Consider the following 20,072-nt stretch of genomic DNA (forward strand, 5'->3'; position numbering starts at 1 on the left):
GGATCATTTAATAACTTTCATGGCATTCATGGTTTTAGAGAGTTTAATCATGGTTTCAAAAAGCTCTAATACCACTATAATGTGACCTTTAATAAATGGGCCTCTGAGCATCATTGAAATAAAGAATACATTTGGGAAACTCACAACGAAGGCTAAATATACCCTTGTAGGCAATACTGTTCATGGTTACTAATCAGCTCTGTGTAGGCTTAGAGCACTAGATATTCTAGACATACGTGTACAAAAATTTCAAATACTATGGCAAATCCAACCCCTGCCAGGTTGGCTAAAAATAATCTCTCTATTTATACAATTCCAGTGAAAAAAACCATAGAAAATTGATCCATTTCCACCAGAACACCATAATCAGTTGCTGAGCCATAAGCCATATTTGAGTAATATTAATTTCAGATGAACGCCTTTGCGCATGCTACAGAACACCTGGAACCTCAGTGGCTTTATATCTCCGCAGTCAAGTATTTATATTATATTTGATATTTGTATTACTTTATTTAGTGGGAAGTTTGCCTACAAAGTGAAAGCAGCCCAAAGTCTACCAAGATAGTCCTTCATCAGGCAAATAATCTCCTCAGTGTTAAATGATCTCCTTGTCAAGACTCTGGTTATAGAGTATAATAAATGCTATGACCAAACTAGTTCTCATTTACTAACAGTGGTTGTCGCAGTTGCAGAAACACATGACAAACTATCCATTTTTTTGTTTTAAATGTTCTTCTTGCACTTGTTTGAACAAGATTCCTATGGGTTATTGAGTAGAGGCAAATGTGCCCTATGTCAGTAAATGAACCCCTAAATATCTATTCTAGTTTATGGAGTATTTAATTGTCCTTTATCTTTCATCATCTTTCCATGGTTAGGCTTCTACTTTGAAACACCAAAGCAAGTGTGTGCCATAAGGAGAGAATTTGTCATGTGCTATGGACCATGGGGTGGCAGGCCACTTCTCCCAAGCTACGTCTACCAAAAAATAATAATTCAAATGTTTCCATGTTTGTTGCATTGTTTTATTGTCCACCTTTAAATTTTGTGCAGTGCAGTAGAAATTGTAGCTACTGTAAACATCTTTTATTTGTAAGAGGAATGAGGCTGTACTTAAATGTAAATAGTCTTATTATGTTCCCCATAAATTGCAGTCTTTGGCAAGTGATGTGATTAGTCGGATTTATTCACAGGCTCTTCATTGTTTATACTGTACATAAATATTTGAGAATACAGTGTGTTACTTAATGGAAAAAAACAGAACTTAAAAATCAACCAGTACTTCTAAGTTTAGTCTTAGTTCTTCAATTACAAAATATTGAACCTGTCTCTACATTCCCAGAAAAACTTAAAGGGCATGTAAAGTCGAAAATAGAATAATGCTAGAAATTCTGTTTTTTGAATACTAAATAGAAACATGAACTTACTGCACCACAAGCCTAATCAAACAAATAATTTATGCTTTCAAAGTTGGCCACAGGGGGTCACCATCTTGTAACTTTGTTATACATCTTTGCAAGACTAAGACTGTGCACATGCTCAGTGTGGTCTGGGCTGCTTAGGGATCGTCATAAACAAAGCTGCTTGAGTTCTGCATGGCTGGGAAGTAAGGTAGGGCTCCCCCTGCTGTTCATAAGTATGATTGTTTCCCTGCAGAGCAGTTAGGGACCATCTGACAATTCCTATCCACAGCAGTAAATGAAGGTAGAATTTCACTACATACAGTCAGGTTTCTTATAAAAACAGTACACATTTTTTAATTAAAGTATATTGGAGATAGGTTTCGTTTTCATTAAAGAAAGTAAAAATGGGATTTTATTTTTTTGCCTTTACATGCCCTTTAAGGGCCTGTTAAGGTTTAGGTACCAAAGTATACGTAAAGTCTACTGTTTATTTGATATTAAGTTGAGGGAAACTGTGATTTATTTTATTAAAAAATCAACCCAAAAGAGAGGAATTAATAAAATTCAAGATCAAACAAAAAAACCTTGAATGAGAAAATTTGACAGCTAACAGCTGGTAAGCTTCTGAAGAAGTCACTGTTAGCAGTATCTTTAAAATTGCAAACTATTTTGCACAATGCAGTTTTTTGTGTGTTTTTTTTGCACGATTTAACATGATCAAATATTTCTAATTCCATTTTCTTTGCAATTAGTCTGGCTAAATAGGAAATAATGTTAAAGTAATAAAACATTGAAATTTGCAATAACTCTAAAATTCAAATTCTAGTAAATCTGCCTCAACTACAGTAGTTATTTAAGAATAACAGTTATAGAATATATACCATCTATGTAGTATTTAAATGTACATATGGGGTTGATCCATGCCACTTTTGTTACCTTGCATTTCTAAACATAAATTGGCACAACATATATTGCAGCCTAACGAGGATACATTAGGCATTTGATTGGCACATCAATGTGATTACAATTTTACTATGAAAATGAGCAGAAAGTGCAATATTGTCATGTGACCTCAAAGTTTTTCTGACTTGGCACATATACCGAAGTGGATGGAAGCACTACATATCAAGGTAAAGGTCTTCTGTTACAAATGTCATTTTTCCATACAATAAGAAAATATTTTTTCAATTATGGCACATGTAATATAAGGTAAATATAATGAATACTTTTGTTCAAATATTATTTCTGACAACATTTCCATTTGAGTTTCACAACCTAGAAGTCACTGCACTGCACTTTTAAATACAAAAGACACACTTTTTTGATACATATAAGGAATATCCATTGCAAAACTATAAAAAAAAGGGCTTACTATTACATTTATGTATTAGATGTCTGGCTGTTTCATTTTAATCTCTGAAAATGTACATGTTTTTTCTTAAATTTTTTTGACAAGTCCTTCCAAAGATGGCTGTTTTTACTCTAGTGTGACATTTTATTTCAAAAGTACACTCATAAATATAGCCACCACAGCTGTAGTCATCCACTACTGATTTTTTTTTTTCTACTGAAAGCACCCTCTTGGTGAGTTTATTTTCAGCAGATATTTTCAAAATGAGAAACATCTTGGAATCCTCCCCATAATTAACTGCTTCCATGCTGGTGTAAGAAGTCTGACGTTTCTGAAGGAACTTCACCTGTGACACTATGGGGTTATTTATCAAGCTCCAAATATCCGAACCTCAAATAATTCGTAGTTTTCGGAGTAAAAAAAAAAAAACCTAAGAATTTTTCGATATTTATTAAAGTCTAAAAATCCGAAACCCCATCATCTAAATTCTATCGAGGTCCTGTATAAGTCAATGGGGAAGGTGATGTCTGTACCGATATCCGATGATGTCGGGGTTTTGATGCAAAAAACTCCAAACAAACAATTCAGAGTTTTCCAGGAAAGCTCTGAAAACTTCTGAGTTTTCTGGGAAAGCTCCGAAGTTCTCAGTGTTTCCTAGGAAAGCTCTGAAGTTTTTCTGCCTTTTTTTCTTCATAAATAAGGTCCATTCGGCAATTCAGAGTTGCTCAGAGTTGGATATTAGAAATACTGAGATAAATTCGGACCTTGATAAATAACCCCCTATGTAAACACGTCTCCTTAGATCAACTTATATGTCATCTCTCCTGATCTAAAACCTTTCTAAACCAATGAACCTCAACTTGTCTTTTAAAGCCACCATCTTAACCCCAAAAACAGACCAGTAAACCATTAAGGGTTTGGGTATTCCTGGGATACCAGCAAGGGTACAATACAAATATGTATGAAGTACACTGTTGGTGGCTTTAGAGCAGGGATCCCCAACCTTAAGAACCTGTGAGCAACATTCAGAAGTAAAATGAGTTGGGGAGCAACACAAGCATGAAAAGATGTCCCTGGGGTGCCAAATAAGGGATGTGATTGGCCATTTAGTAGCCCCTATGTGGATTGTCAATGAAACCAAAACTTGCCTCCAAGTCTGGAATTCAAAAATAAGCACCTGCTTTGAGGCCACTGGGAGCAACATCCAAGGGGTTGGAGAGCAACATGTTGCTCACGAGCTACTGGTTGGGGATCACTGCTTTAGAGCATACATTTTAAAAGCACATACCTTAACCCACACCACCATAAATCTCAACAAACTTCATGACCATGTTCTCCTTTCTGTTAAATATACAGGTAAATGTTAACTGTTAGTGGAGTTTACATTTTCTTACGTAAATTTATTATAATAATTTAGTAAAATAATGCTACATTTTGCTAATTATTAAACTGAAACAGTTAAACTGAAAAATTCTTTTGAGGATTATCAAACTCTTGGTTTGATGAAAAACATTTTTAAAACAATTTTGAAGTTTTGAATATTATACAAAAGGGACATCAAGTATGAAAGCCTATTGTGCTGCAATTAGCTTTCTGCTCGTGGTGGAAATCAAGTTAAAAAACAACCAGAGAACAAATTGAAAGTCCATATTAAATAAACGCAAGCCTTTGCAACTATGGGAATATTCTATTAAGTATTGAAGAGATATTTTTTGTACAAATCTTTAAAACCCTATACAAGTGTGGTAGATGTTTTAATGGGGATCTAAAGCAAAAAAAACTAATTTTGCCCAATGAAAGAAAATGTAATTTTAAGCAACCTTGGGTGTAAAACCATTACTTATTAATTAACTGTAAAGTTTTTAATTAATTCTATTGGAAAGTTCCGTAGAATTGCCTTTTTTTAACACAGTCTTGGAATTAAAGGGTAAATAACCAAACTTTCACTATTTGTGTCCATATGATATCCACCTATCCCAACTTTGAGCTCATAGTGGAGATCAAAGTTCAAAAACAACCAGAGGGAGACAATCATATAATCCTTGTTAAATAAGAGCAAGATTTTTATACCACCCTAGGGCATATTTATAAAATATTGAAGAGACACTTTTTGTAAAAATATCCCCAACAAATACAGCCTATATGAATGAGGTAGCTGTTTAAAGGGAATCTAAAACCAAAAATTTAATTCTGCCCAGTGAAAATATATAATTCTAAGAAACCATCCTAGTTATTATTATTATTATTAACATGTATTTATATAGCGCCAACATATTGCGTAGCACAAGTTGCGCTTTAGAACTTAAGTTAGACATTAATACATTCTCCTTCATTTGGCAAAATATATTTTTGGTTTAAACATTTTTAATAGGATTTTTTGAAATATTATTGTTTCACATGTTGCTTATTATATAAGCCCCATTGGCGTTCTGAAAATGGCAGATAGGGGAAAATCTACTGGGATTACACAATTATCAATGCATCTTAATTCCATCATAATTGTATGAAAAAAACTGAAAAAAGTAGGATTTATGTTAGAATACATTAGTACATTCACATAGTGCTTTCCTTACCTATATATATATTTTAAATATTTGTGTAGTGCAATGTAGCATTCAGAAAGATTGCCATTTATAATGTTGACCTCAATATATTCTGGTCATCTCTTGGCACTTTTCTATCTTATATAATTATACATGGATTTGTTGGGGAAAACATTATTGTAATATCTATTACATCTACGGTAATATTTGTCATAAAGCCTTTCATTTTATAAAAACTCAAATAAAGTTGTATAATAATAATAATCGTATTTTCTATATAACCATAAAGTGCCTATATACTGTAACTGTCACCATGTATATATACAATTATAGTTGGAATGTGATGCTCCATGTGATATATGGAAAGTGTGTTATATACAATGATCCTAAAAGAGATTATATACTATGAAGAACCCTAAATGTAATCAAATACATAGATTATTGTGAGTACAGCCTTCAACCATGAATAAAATCAATACATACAATTTCAGTTCAAGAAGGAAATCATTTTTTGGCAGAAACTGAGTTACTTAATAATATAAAACATACAGAAAAATGAGCATTCTTGTTATTATCGGTTCTGACTGTTTAAAACCGGCAAAAGCATACTTCAGTGTTCCAAATGAATTGCATCTTTCCAAATCCCTTTTACTATTTCAGTTGGCAGGTTAGACAAATTGGAATTGGACCTCCACACTGGAGGTTGCCTATGCCTGGTTTAAAACATGGAAACATGACCTCTATGAAACATTATCATTCAGAAAAACAACCAAAAAGACAGCTATGTATTTATCAGATGGTATGCTAAACAGCATGGCTGACATTACAAGGGTTATTAATAATACAAAAACAACATACTACTCTGAAATGTAATATTATTTCTCATGGGCTGGTCTAACCCATTTCAAAGAGATGTTATAACTTACCAGTTGCTGCCTACTGTTCAACACGGCCCCTTTTAAGTTTGAGGCACCCATATAGCCTAGATGGAGCACTATTAGCTTAACTGTTTGATGGCCCTGTATGCAAATGTATGCAAACAGGCGATATCCTTAAAAGTTGTTAGGGCTCCATAACCCTTAGAACTCCATGAGTGATCCATAACAACCTAATACATAGCAACCAATATATTGGCATTCATATATACCAACTGCTATGGAACTGGAGTAAATGTTCCATATTTGCCTAATAAAGTTGTATTCATTTTAATTCATGCTTAAGGGGTGTAATTTAGAACTAATTATTTTTTAAAAATGTAATTCATTTAAAGAATTATATTTTCTCCCTCAAAATAATCTGAAGGAATTAACAAATAAAATAAATAATCACTTTAAGGGGTCGATTTATTAAGGATCAAGTTGTGTTTTCCACACAAATTATAGTTTTCGAGGTTATCTTTTTAGTCATAAATCAATTTTTCAGGTTTAAAAAACGCAGATTTTTCGAGATTTATTATACCTCAACCCTGGAAATAACTTGAATCTGAGAAGACACGATCTAAAACCTGTCATGGTCATGTAGGGTCAACGGTAGAGGTCCATTGAACCATTTGAAGATGTTTATAGTTTTCATGATGTTTGATTTTTTTCAGAGGGTTTTGCCCAAAAACTCAATCAATTCGAGCGAATTTGAGTTTTTTTTTCACCAAAAACTAAATTAATTTGAGTTGTGGGGTATTGTATAAAAAAAACTCTAAAATTAGACCTTTGATAAATAACTCCCCAAATCTACACAGTAACCAGAACCATGTATTAATGTTTTTCTGAAAGTGAGCATAATGCGGCCTGATGAGATTGCAAGTGTATAGAGATCTATGGATCACCAAGAATGAGAACAGATTTATACGCACTATTGAAAACAATGTAATCTGTTGATTTGTCACAGACAGTGTATATCAAAGTGCCTCGTGGTTATTTACACTGATGAAAATAGTAAGAGGCTAAATATCTGTATATGAATTGTCCGAACTCTGGCAGTTTTACAGAAAGTACATTCAGGTGCTATGGTGGGAAATGGGCATTTTGTTACCATTTACACTCAACATTTACGGTCCTACAACACAATAAAAGAGAAGCAGATGAAATAAAAAATAGATGAGCTTTTGGAGCATGCTTTTATGAAGACTGCTTGGAAAAAAAAGGTTTCCCTCCTCATTTAACACATCTACAGATGTCCCAAATGGAATATAATAAATCACACAAAGCTATCACCTTATAAACCAATTATATGTAGTTTTGTATTAGAATAAATGGCCATGTTTCCACTGCAGTGCTAAAAATTGAAATGATGTTTTACAAGAAGATGTCACTTCATTTAATTCTTCACATTGGTTGATGACGGTTATTGAGAAACCCTGATCAGGTCGTTTGCATTCACATTTTGTGAATAGTTGCGTGCGTTCACAAGCAGATGAGTAAGCATGAGCTACTACACAAGAGAGGATCATTAAATGAATGAGTCCATTATTAGTTTTCAGACTTCTAAAGAAAAAAAAAAGAACCGCCTTTCAAGAATATACTGAAATTCAGTTGCTCCAAGTCATCTAAAATAATAGGAGTCTGTTCATAGACTAATATTATCTGGGAAGTAGATAAACTCTTCCAACTTCTATCCTCCATTTATTTTATACATTAATAATGAAGGCTGTGTTCTTGTAACAAATGTCACCCACCTCGGAACGAAAAATAAAATGATTATTGCCTGGCATTATGCAGAGCTCTTGCTGTTTTGAACTATTCATTGAAACAGAAAGAACCTCTACAATTCTGACCCAATATTGGGTTTGTGCTTTTTTATTTTCCTTTCTAAAGTCTTCAATCTGCAGAAGGTTTCATACACTTGTCTCCCTAAGGTACATAGTGCCGATGTTGTAGGAAACCTTTCTCATTCTAACAGATGTTAAAGAATGCTTTGGCTGCTTCTGACCACTGTTGGCCTCCAGGAAATAGCAAATCCCAGGTATTTCTATTGGAAAGTTTTCTGGAAGCTCCTCACGTGAACGGGATACAAAGTGGAAAGTTTCTTCATCTTTCAATAGTCTAGAACAAAATAAAGATAAATATCAGTGTTGTTAAAACAATTTGTTTAAATTTTAAAGTAACAACAAATCCTAGGCAGCCTGTCTTTTGTGCCAGGAGCTTGCAGAGTTTTATCTAGGGAAAACTAAATATGAAATGTATATAGGCAAACATGTGTACACTACCCGATTTATTAATCCGTGACTTCTTCGGGTTGGGCTTTTTCAGTCCCGATCCTTTAATAAATTTCATGACATTCATGGTTTTAGAGAAATCGATTTTATTTGTGGTTTCAAATCTTCTAAAAGCACTATAATGACATAGTTGATAAATAGGCCTCTACGGTGCAAATGTATTAAAATTAGGGATGCACCGAATCCACTTTTTTGGATTCAGCCGAACCCCGAATCCTTCGTGAAAGATTTGGCCGAATACTGAACCGAATCCGAACCCTAATTTGCATATGCAAATTAGGGGTGGGAAGGGGAAAACATTTTTTACTTCCTTGTTTTGAGACAAAAAGTCACGCAATTTCCCTACCGCCCCTAATTTGCATATGAAAATTAGGATCCGGATTCGGTTCGGCCGGGCAGAAGGATTCGGCCGAATCTGACTCCTGCTGAAAAAGGCCAAATCCTGGCCGAATCCCAAACCGAATCCTGGATTCGGTGCATCCCTAATTAAAATTTGAGAAAATTGTTGCAAAAACGTGAGTTCAAATATTTTCCAATTTGAGCTTTCCAAAATTATAGTTTTGAGATTTATCAATTGAAAAAATCTTGAATGTTTTTAAAAAATCAACGACGTTTTTTTTGGAACAATGTGATTTTCATTATTTTTGTTAAAAAAAAATTGGAAAAAAATGACCAGGTTTATTCGGAATTAAAGATTTTAAAAAAAAAACCTAAAATATATCAATGCATAAATCACATATGTGCACATATGCACATATGTGTCAATAGTGCCAGATGTATCAAGAAAGTACAGGTACATTTTTTTCATGGTATGGAGTAATGTATGGAGTAATTTCATACCCAAACATGTTTAATTATCCCCTATATCTGCTGGAATGGAAATAAATGTCAATAAAGTACAAGGAAAATGATAATACACTGGGGTGTCAGGAGCCATTGGTTAGGCACTATCTATTATATTAAATTATTAATATTTTTTCTCCTGGGCTAGTCAGGGCCGGATTCTTTTGGCGGGCGCCCCTAGGCCACGCGGTCCTAGCGCCTGCCCACAATTCCCCCTCCCGGCACCTGTGAATAAGCGCCGGCGAAGGTGTGCCATTGAACGCACAGTTCCCCATAATGCGGCTGGGCGGCATGCCGCCCCTATTTTTTTGCCGCCCTTGGCCTGGGCCTATGTGGCCTTGCCACAATTCCGGGCCTGGGGCTAGTGTTGCTAATAAACTGGCCCCATTCCACTACATTATAACTATATATATATATATTATATATATATACTATGTAATAACTATATATCATTATTGTGTTAGCTACATTTCTCACAATTTCTCCCTTGGAAATTCCTATTGAAATGTGAACATTAGAACAGATATTAAAAAATGGGTTATGCAATATTCTTGTATACTTGTATTTAATGTATGAAGCAAGAGAAACTGTCATTTTATGCATTTTGTGAAGGCCTTGATCACTTCCAAATAATATCAAACAAAGTTACCAACATCATTCATATAAAACAGAAAGCAAAGCTTTTGAACTCGCTGCCCTATGGTTGCCCTCTCTGTATTCATCCAGAAATCCGGTAAAAATAAATACGCCTTCATCAGGGACTATTAATCTTGATAAGAGTTTTACAAGACTATTGTTAGAATTTTGAGTATGTATAAATAAATTCCATTCATAAAGCAAGATGAAACTTACAAACTGTACAACAGCCCCAGGAGATGCACTCATCTATAGGTAAACACAATCTTATATTGTTCAATACTGAAGTATTTCTTCTTCTTCTAAAGGGGAACTATTCCGAAAATGAAAATTTAATATAAGCTGAAAATAAGAAACTTTGTAAATACAATCAATTAATTATTCTGCATTGTTTCTGAAATAATCAAGTTTATGTTCAGTATCCCTCTCAGCATCTGTTTCTCTCTTCATGCAGCAGTTGAGTGTCAGATATTCATTGACAGTAAGATCCAATATATCTTATAGGGGGCCTTCCTTTCCTAGCAGATGAATTAGAGCTCACTCAAATAACTGATTCCAGTACAAACAAAATCTAACAAAATAACTGTCTTTTGCACAAATTCTGCATGTAGAGAGACATGATGTCTGTTGATTTTAATAGAGTGAGCTCTAATACATCTTCTAGGCAAAAGGAGCCCCCCTATAAGATATATTGGATCTAACTGTCAATTAATATCTGACACCCAACCCCTGCATGAAGAGAGAATGAAGATAAACAGATGCTGAGAGAGGGATAGTGAACATAAACTTGATTATTTCAGAAATGATGCAAAATATTTCATTGATTGTATTTAGCATGTTTCTTATTTCAGTAGGATGAAGCTTATGTTCAATTTTCATGTTTACGATATTTACACTTTAAAATACATTTGAGGTTATTTTTTTTACACACAAAACAGTGACCCCTTTCAATTTTGATAGTATGTCATAGTCCTAGCAACCTCTGTCAGGCTTGTACTTGTAGTGGTGCCAAAGCAATAACATGAAGATAATGCCCTGGGGTGTTTAACAATCAGTCTCCCCAATGGTCTACAAGTGCCTCTAGTACACCCAACAGCTTATTTATATTAAGCACAGCAGTCATCCCTCTTGTTTGACATGTATGTGCAGAATAATCAGAAGGGTGAAATCTAAAAAAATATCGGTGACAGAAAAATGGCAAAATATTTTAATGGTGTCAACCAAATGTAGTTAAACATAATTTTAGACTTTTTGATTTTAAAAACATTGCATTATACCATTCTGATGATTAACTACCTTTGAAGAGTATTAAGTCATACATGCTGCATTCAGCCTTGCCTTACTTAATTCTCCAAACAAATAAGTAGAACAATTGCATAACGCACAACATTGGAGAAAGAGGGGCAAAAATGCTTGGCCACGCCCACTTTGTGACCATGCCCCTATAGATCCCACCCATTTTACACACTTAAGACATGCAAGTATCATAAAATGAATAAAGAACATAATAATGGCAGACATGCCAGTATAACCACTAAATTAAATGGATAAAGGGCATATGAACCCCAGGCATGTTAATAATTCAATACATTTGACCACCCTTATTAATAGGGCCAGTTCAGTAGTACATACACCTATGTTCATTCTGCTATATCTTAGGTGTATCATCAGATATCAGTTATCAGATACTTTCATCACTTGATAGCAATGCATGCTGCTCTTCAGAGATTCCCAGGAGAAAGAAAGAGAGAAGTCAGGAGTGAATATGCCATAGCATGGTACAAGTGCCCTCGCAACCTCTGACCTATTGACCAGGGAGAAGGGTGTACACCAATGCTGATTGTTGACCCAGTCCCTGTCAAAAATGTTCCTTCCAAGATAACAATTGGGTTCTTTCTGAGGCAGAGCAGGCCCTGCAATTCAAGAGCAATGGCAGTGAAGTGGTACTTTCTAAGAATGAATGTGGCACAACAGGAAATGGTATAAGAAATCGGGACTGTCTTGTGAAAAGCAGAACAGTTGGGATTTATGCAGTTGCTCAAAACTCTCTTCCAAGCACTTCTGCAATGTGGAGAGCAAGCTTGATCTATGCATTTTGCTCAATGGGTCAGATTTAATAAAGGGCGAAGAGGCCGTCACTAGTGAAAATTCATCAGACACATCGCCAATTTACTAACAGGCGTAGAGGACAATTCCATAGCGAAAGCGCCGCTAGTGCAGTTTCACGCCCTATTGCCAGGCAAATTTTCTCTTTCACTAAAGTGCAAATTTTACAGAACGTTACCATTTTCACCAGAGTTTCCTTTCGCCACCTTAGACTTACGAACTGATAAGATGAAGCTACATCCTCCTCACTCTTATGTGACATCATATCCTGTATGCCGGAAAAACGCCACTTCAAGCATTTGCACCAATATCTCTAATAAAGACATATGTACGACCTATATGTACCTGCCCTATTCAAATTGAGCTAAACGTTGGAGTAAGTGAGGGTTGCTCTGCCTAGGAGTAATCAGCATGTCAGTGCTTCAATCCTCTTCAGGGTTACTACAATACCTATGAAGAACCATATAGTAGTAATTTGAGGAGAGCATTTCAGAAGCAATTCTGCTGTGAACTTATTTATTCAGACTACATAACATACACAACATGTTTTGGGCCTTACCAGTGGCGTAACTAGATATTACTGGGCCCCACAGCAAATTATTTTTCAGGCCCCCAAAATGTTTAGAGGTTAACTTGTTTCTCCAATATTTATTGAAATTGTATATGAATTAGGGCCTCATGGGGCCCCTATACCTCCTGGGCCCCCCTGCAGCCGCAGGGTCTGCTTCCTCTATAGTTACGCCCCTGGGCCTTACATGCCCTTTCTCAAGTGTAAGCATGTAAGACCAGAAACATGTTGTGTATGTTATGTAGTCTGAATAAATAAGTTCACAGCAGAATAGCTTCTGAAGTGCTCTCCTCAAATTACTACTAAACATAAGAGTACTAACATAGTTTCACTAGGCAGAATTGAATGCTAGCGAAAGATCGATATGAAAAGTTTGCGCTGACAAATTTGCACAGCATTTGGCTACAGAGACGCAACTTTAGTGAAGTAGTGTAGTGGTAACGAATTTACGCCTGGAGAAGTGGCGAGAAGTGAGGTGGAGCCTTCACTGGTGAAAATTCACCCTTTAGATAATTTGCCCCAATGTATCCTATCATGTGACTTCATTAAACAGATCCTTATCAGCACATTTCCAGGATGCTGTGACATGGTGTCTGATGTTGAAACTAGGTTTGCTTTTAGGTATTATCAAGGATTCTCCATTTTAGCTGCAACAAGTTTAGTGTGTGAGTAATGGTATGTTTCTCCACTGGTGTATTTCAGCTGGCGTTCAAATGCCAAATTCCCCTCTGTGCCTTCTGTCATTGCCATGGATTAAACTTGTAAGTGTATTGAGCGCTAAGAGGTGCTTTTCAGTAATGGAAATGGCACAGATAGGTATTGGACATATGTTGTGTAACCTTATTATATAACATTAGAGGAACGTTCATCTGTCTTGATTGGACAAGTTACCAACCTCAATGAGCATGTGCCAGTCATTATTTCCGGTTTCTTCCTCTATAGTTTTGGCCAAATCTTACGTTTTTCTGCCACCCTTGGAACAATTTTCATAGGCTTTGCAATATTCTTTATAGTATCACTGTAAACGTACATTATAATTTTACAAAATGCTCTTCATTAAATAGCTTAGAGAAAAAAAGAGTCGTTTCATAACTGCTAAGAGTTTTATTAATGCAACAACTGGCATTTCGGTACAGCCAGCATCATAGAAAGCCAAAGTTTTTTTGTTTTTTTTAGAGCTGTGAGAAACGAAGGTAATTAGAATGGCTCCCCTTGTAGTTTTCTCACCAAGAGGAATAGCTACAAAAAAAGAGCAATTAGCTCCGCAGAAAAAAAAAAGTCATTAGCGTTCATGCCTTTAAAGAAGTGCTATAATTATCCATAATATATGCAAATGTTGGAGACTCACAGCTGAGGGTATAATGTTAAAAGCAAGTGCTCCTGGAAGCTTCTATTCCTTTTTTAATAATTATAGCAATAATAATAAATAAAGTCGTGAGGTCTGTGCGTTAATTTTACTTTTTTTGGTGATGTGGGAAAATGCTGCTTTTAGTGGCAACCTTGTGTGCACTTTAATTATGGCAATTGTTTCTCTAATTTTACCTGTTTGTTACACTTTTACATCCATGCTAGTCACTTATTATCCTAACTGTTGCCTTGAGCTTGATACTACAGCTTGCAAAATAAAATAAATGTGAAACCACAGAGAAAAAAAAACAACGGACTCCTACAAACCCTGAGGCACTCTTGGTAAACTAAATATATCTACTGTATGTAGATACAAGCATATACTAAAACTTTTTGGGTCCCCCAGCTTTCCCAGGTAAAGGGTCAGAAGCAATGGAGAAGTGAGAAGAATAATCTTGGACAGGCCAGAGGTCTGTACATAATACCCATTTATCCAAATAGTTGCTATGAGTAATTCCCTAAATACATCATAAGTCCACACCAAATTAGATGTTTTAGATTCATTTTGGTCAGTCTTTTTTTTGCACATTTAAGGGGCAGATTTATTAAGAGTTGAGTAGTGTTTTCCATGAAAAGTCAAGTTTTCGAGTTGATTTTTTAGTGAAAATTCACATTTTCGGGTTAAAAAAACTCTGATTTTTCGAGATTTATTATACCCCAACCCTGGAAATAGCTTGAATCTGAGAATACGCCATTTAAAACCTGTCAAGATCATGTAAGAGTCAATTGCAAGGGTCCCTTGAACAATTTGAAGATGTTAATAGCCGTCATGATGTTCGACTTTTTTTCGGAGGGTTTTGCCCGAAATCTCGATCAATTTGAACGATTCAAGTTTTCCGTTTTGTTAACCCCAAACTCGCTGATTCAAATTTTTTTAAATTAGAAACAATTCGAGTTGTGACTTCATTCAAGGTATATAAAACTCTAAAATCCTACCTTTGATAAGTAATTGATTTTTTCATGATGGTGGTGAATCATATGGGACCAGCAGAAACTATGAAACCCAACCTGACTTGACGGTTATTGTGCATTATCCCTAATAAGTAGTGATGGGCGAATTTATTCGCCAGGCGCGAATTCGCAGCGAATTTGCGCGATTCGCCGTCAGCGAATACATTCGCGAAACGCCCGCGAAAATTCTTTTCGAAAGATTTCCGAAAATTTTTCCGGAAAAACGGACGCCGGCGTCAAAAACGGGCGCCGGCATCAAAAACGAGATGCCGGCGCCGTTTCTCGAATTTTTCGCTGTTTCGCAAATTTCGCGCGAAATTCGCGAATTTTTCGGCGAAACGGCGCAAATTTGCCCATCACTACTAATAAGATTATAACCCTTTGGTATAGAACCTGTAATCCAGAGTGCCTGGGACCTGAATTATTTCTGGATAAATATACTTTGTATACTAAAAATCATTAAACCTAATAGGTTTATTTTGCCACCAATAAAATGTATATCTTAGTTGGGATGAAGTACATGGTACTAGTTTATTATTACAGAGAAAAAGAAAATAATTTAAAAAAATGTGAACTATTTGATTAAGATGGAGTCTATGGGATATTGGCTTTCCGTAAGTCAGAGCTTTCTAGATAACAGGTTTCCGGACAAGATCCCTTACCTGTATTAGGTATTTATATAACTGCATTATAAAATGAAATGCAATACAATACATATTCCCCTATCACAATCATTTGCCATGATGACAAAATCATAATCCACAAATACTCTTCCTAAACAAAAACAGCTACAAAACAACTTCCGCTTCCCAAGGTATATCTTCAGTGTAACTTACTGTATTCTACCATGAAACAGAAACACTTGGGAAAGAATGACAGCATAATATAATAAAGGAGAAGATAGATACCAGTAGGCATATGCCCTTATACTGCCCAAATTCTACCATTATAAAAACTGAAGTACTAAATGTGTAATTCAAAAAACAGACACCATACACTCTAGAAAGTTTAGTAAAATGTATGCCCAATTTTCCTATATATTTTCAAAGTATCGGTTTCTGGCAAAAACACTAGATCTCATTATGCAATAGGAACCAACTGTGCATTCCATCATAACAAACTCCAGACTCTGAGGCTTCTTGCACCTCATTCCTTCTCATCCCTAATGAACTGTCCCAGCTTGCTGTCTTTGATTTCATTCCATTTGGATGATTCTCATTTTATTTCCTTTCTTTGCATCTCCCATTACTTCTTGCAGTCGAAAAACACTGCAACATCGTCTTGTTTATAATTACATTTTGCCACTCTACATCCATTTGTAAATTCTGGCCTACAGTACATTTCTAAAAACTTGCAATACATTTCTCTTTAAGGAGACCTAAAGCCTACGAAGTAGCTAAAAATGCTGTACATTATGTTTTGGGCCAGCCCTTTAGTAGTAAAGATCTGTGTCTCCAAAGATGCCCCAGTAGCTCCCCATCTTCTTTTCTGCTGATTCACTGCACATGCTTTGTGCTGCTGTCACTTACTGAGCTTAGGGACCCACTCACAATATAAAGTACACATAGAATAGAAATATCACAATATAAGGCTGATTAGTAATTAATACAGATAATTACTACATGGCAGCACAGAAACCAGTGCAATTAGCATCAGAATTTAATAATCAGCCCTGTAGCTTATATTACAGGCCAACCTCATTTTCTGCTGGATAATTAGTGACGAGCCCTAAGCTTAGCTTCTCGACAGCTGCTCAGAGCCCACTGAGCATGTGAGTGTCACAGACACTTTCCAAGATGGTGACCCCCCTGTGACAAGTTTGAAGTCCTGGATCATTGCTGCTATCAAGAAACTGAAACGTTAGATTGGTGTAATAAGTTCAGTATATAAAATATGGCATTTTTAGCCATATTAATTTTTAGGGTTTAGTTCTCCTTTAAGCCAGACATTTAAGGCATCGGTTTATGTGACCTCATGTTTTCTTCAAATAAAATCTATCCACTTCTATGCCCCCCTTTTCCATTAACCCAGACTAGGAGTGGCATAAGGTGCTTTAGATTCAACAACAAATATGATCTGCGATATTAAACAACTGTCTTGCCACTGCTAAAAGCATCTCTGTTAACTGCAAGTTGATAAAAAAAGAAATGGAGTGTTGATGGATTTATGTTCCTGGGCTGCTCTCCCAGCATTGACCAAATGGATTAAATAAGAAACCTCCTAACAGTTAAAAAATATTTTTTGTCACACTTAAGTGCTACTTTTATAACTTACTGTTTTTATAATTTTTTTTTATATTTATAATGTTAGCTAATTACAAATAAGGATGTGACCAGAATGTTGCTTATGTAGGGGATCAGACAAGTCCTTAACCTATTTTTCTGACTGTGACATTATCCAGCCCTGTTACAGGCTGGAGAGCCATCCAATTGGCTGGGCACCCCAGTGCATCCCTGGGAGAGGGGGAGTGCCTGACTTTGGAGCCAAATGTACAGGATTTCCGACAGAGCTTATAAAGGAACCCCTGCAGCAGAAGCCAGAGAGATCCAGATCTGTGAAGTGTGACAGCGCTGCTTGAAAACACTAACCAGGAAGAGCTTAGAAAGGGCTGTATTGTGCTCTGCATTGAGAATGTATTTGAGCTTAAGGAAGAGCCAGTTTCTAACTCCTGCCTGTGGATACTTTGGCCACTGTGTGATTCCCCAGGGTGAGGACAGGTCTTGCTCATGTACCTGCCACATGGGAGTGGCTACTAACTCCAAAGGGAAAGGTACCTTGGGGCAGGAAGCGCTACCTGGGGACATAAGAGGGATATTGAACTGACCGGATTTATTCTACATTTATTCACCCGGTGTGGAGTGTGGGACTGTGGCATTGAAAGACTGTGCTAGGGGTTAATAGTCCACACAGGTTCCCCAGAGCAAAGTTATATTGTGTGATTTACATTTACAGTTACTAAATACAGTTTTACATAAAGTTTATATTTGTTTTATTGCAAACTGTGTGTTTTATTTTTCCTAGTGGAAATCTCCTGAGGTGTGATCCTCAGTGTTTCCTAGGTGAAAGAACTGCACTGTAAATCCCAGTTCCCAGTACTTTTCATATGCAAAAGGGATTCAGGGCCCTGGATTGCAAAGGGTTAATTGCTATTTAAAGAGACAGTAACCAAATTAGGGTTATACTTATTAAAAGTAAAACATATAACAAACTAAGCCTGGTTGTATCTATTTATGTAACCTGTGTGAAAGTTTCAGTCAAGACATTAAGTAGGCATATTAATCAAAATTTGAACTTGAACAAATTTTTTAGAATTTCAAATTTTTAAATGTTCACTTATTTATGAAATTAAAAACTGATCACATTCTAGCCTCCATTTTTAATGAATTTTTTCATGAATTTATATAAAAATACATTTTCAAGAAAACACTCAAGTGAGACAATTTGGCATCTAAAAGCTGGTGAGTTCACGTAGAAGTCAATGGTAAATGTATTTTTAAAATTTAAAGGAATTGTTCAATATAAAAATAAAACCTGTGGTCTTTCTGTAATTTGGATCTCCAAACCTTAAGTCTACTAAAACATAATTGAAACATTAAATAAACCCAATAGGATTGCTTTGCTTCCAATAAGGATTAATTATATCTTAGTTGGGATCAAGTACAAGGTACTGTTTCATTACTACAGAGAAAAAGGTAATCAATTTAAAAAATGTGAATTATTTGATTATAATGGAGTCTATGGGAGAAGGCCATTGCATAATTCGGAGCTATACCTGTACTAACAAAGCTACAAGTTCTAGTATTTGGCCTCCAGTGAATCTTGACAGTATGGGGTTAGATTTACCAATATACAGAATGGCACCTTGGCCACGCCATGCCACTTTTGATTAAAGGATACAACTATCTTTTGCTAATGTATAAAAGGTTTTGTTTTTTTAAGAAAAAGAGAAATATCCTACAAACCATGTATAGAACATTTGGAATACTTACTGGTATGTTGTCGGACTGATGTTTATTCTACGAGGATGGCTTCCTGATTCAAATTTACTAGCCAGAGTGACATTATTTCCAAACAGGCAATAACGTGGCATTCTTACACCAACAACACCAGCAAAGACAGAGCCAGAGTGAATTCCGATTCTCATCTGTAAAAGGAAAAATACATTTATGTAAAAGGATACTATTATTATCTGCAGTTGTTAGCATTTGATAATGTCATGTGCTGTTTCCTGTAACAGTTGTATTGAAGGGAATTTTTTTTTGGCCAAATTCTCTTAGACTCCAGAACTTCCTATACTAGTTAAGCATGAAATTCTACATCTATGTTTTCAGTAGAATGGAAAATGGGTGTGTCATTTTGCAATATGCTGAGCCAGATGCATCACTAAATCCACTCAATTTTTACAGATTGTTCCATAACTTGAAATTGTTTGTTTTTTGTTTCTCTTTACGGATTAATGAAATGCATATTTTTTTCCCTGTCATCTCCTCCCTAGTTAATAGATTAATGAATAATGTGCATCCATCCCGCGTTCAAATCCACTGATGACCTACATATCACACTTCAGCATTGCTGGGCAAATAATTACTCATTCAGTGTCACATAGCTGAAAAAATAAAGGGCATTTGCAAAAATGTTAATGTTACTCTCCAAATTATTACTCCCATGCCTTTGGTATATATCTTTTGGCATTCTGCTAAGGCTGATGGAAGTGCCCAGGCTTTACAAACATGCATTTTTTGGGGTTTGCTTAAAGAAATAACTAGTTCCTATCCATTAGCCTACATTATTTATATCTAAAATCACCTGAATGATTTACCAAGGAAACTGCTGTACATTATGATGTGCCCCTTAAAGCAAGCGTATACCCACAGCAAGTAAATCACAGGCAGCATGCACAAACACTCTGTGGGACACCGTTATGCCTTGAGTATTACGCAAGACTCTCATTTACAGAAAAAAAAATTCCCAAGACCAGGCAGATCACCTGAAATCCAAAGACTGACAAGCCTAGGGTGACAAGATGACATTTCATGTGAATTGCACTGAATTG

At 35.7% G+C, this 20,072-nt stretch overlaps 1 protein-coding gene across 1 annotated transcript in view; it reads right to left on the reverse strand.

Moving 5' to 3' along the window:
- Positions 1-6,874: 6,874 nt before the first annotated feature.
- LOC108704686 (guanylate cyclase soluble subunit alpha-2-like) overlaps positions 6,875-20,072 on the reverse strand; it is a 127,655-nt gene continuing 114,457 nt past the window's right edge. The window contains exons 7-8 of the mRNA XM_041582684.1: positions 19,009-19,163; positions 6,875-8,335 (exon numbers count right to left, since the gene is read on the reverse strand). Coding sequence (XP_041438618.1) covers positions 8,128-8,335; positions 19,009-19,163 — 363 coding nt within the window. The 3' untranslated portion in view covers positions 6,875-8,127. The remainder of the gene's footprint in view (positions 8,336-19,008; positions 19,164-20,072) is intronic.

This window comes from Xenopus laevis, chromosome 2L (assembly GCF_017654675.1).
Source record: "Xenopus laevis strain J_2021 chromosome 2L, Xenopus_laevis_v10.1, whole genome shotgun sequence".
Lineage (NCBI taxonomy): Eukaryota > Metazoa > Chordata > Amphibia > Anura > Pipidae > Xenopus > Xenopus laevis.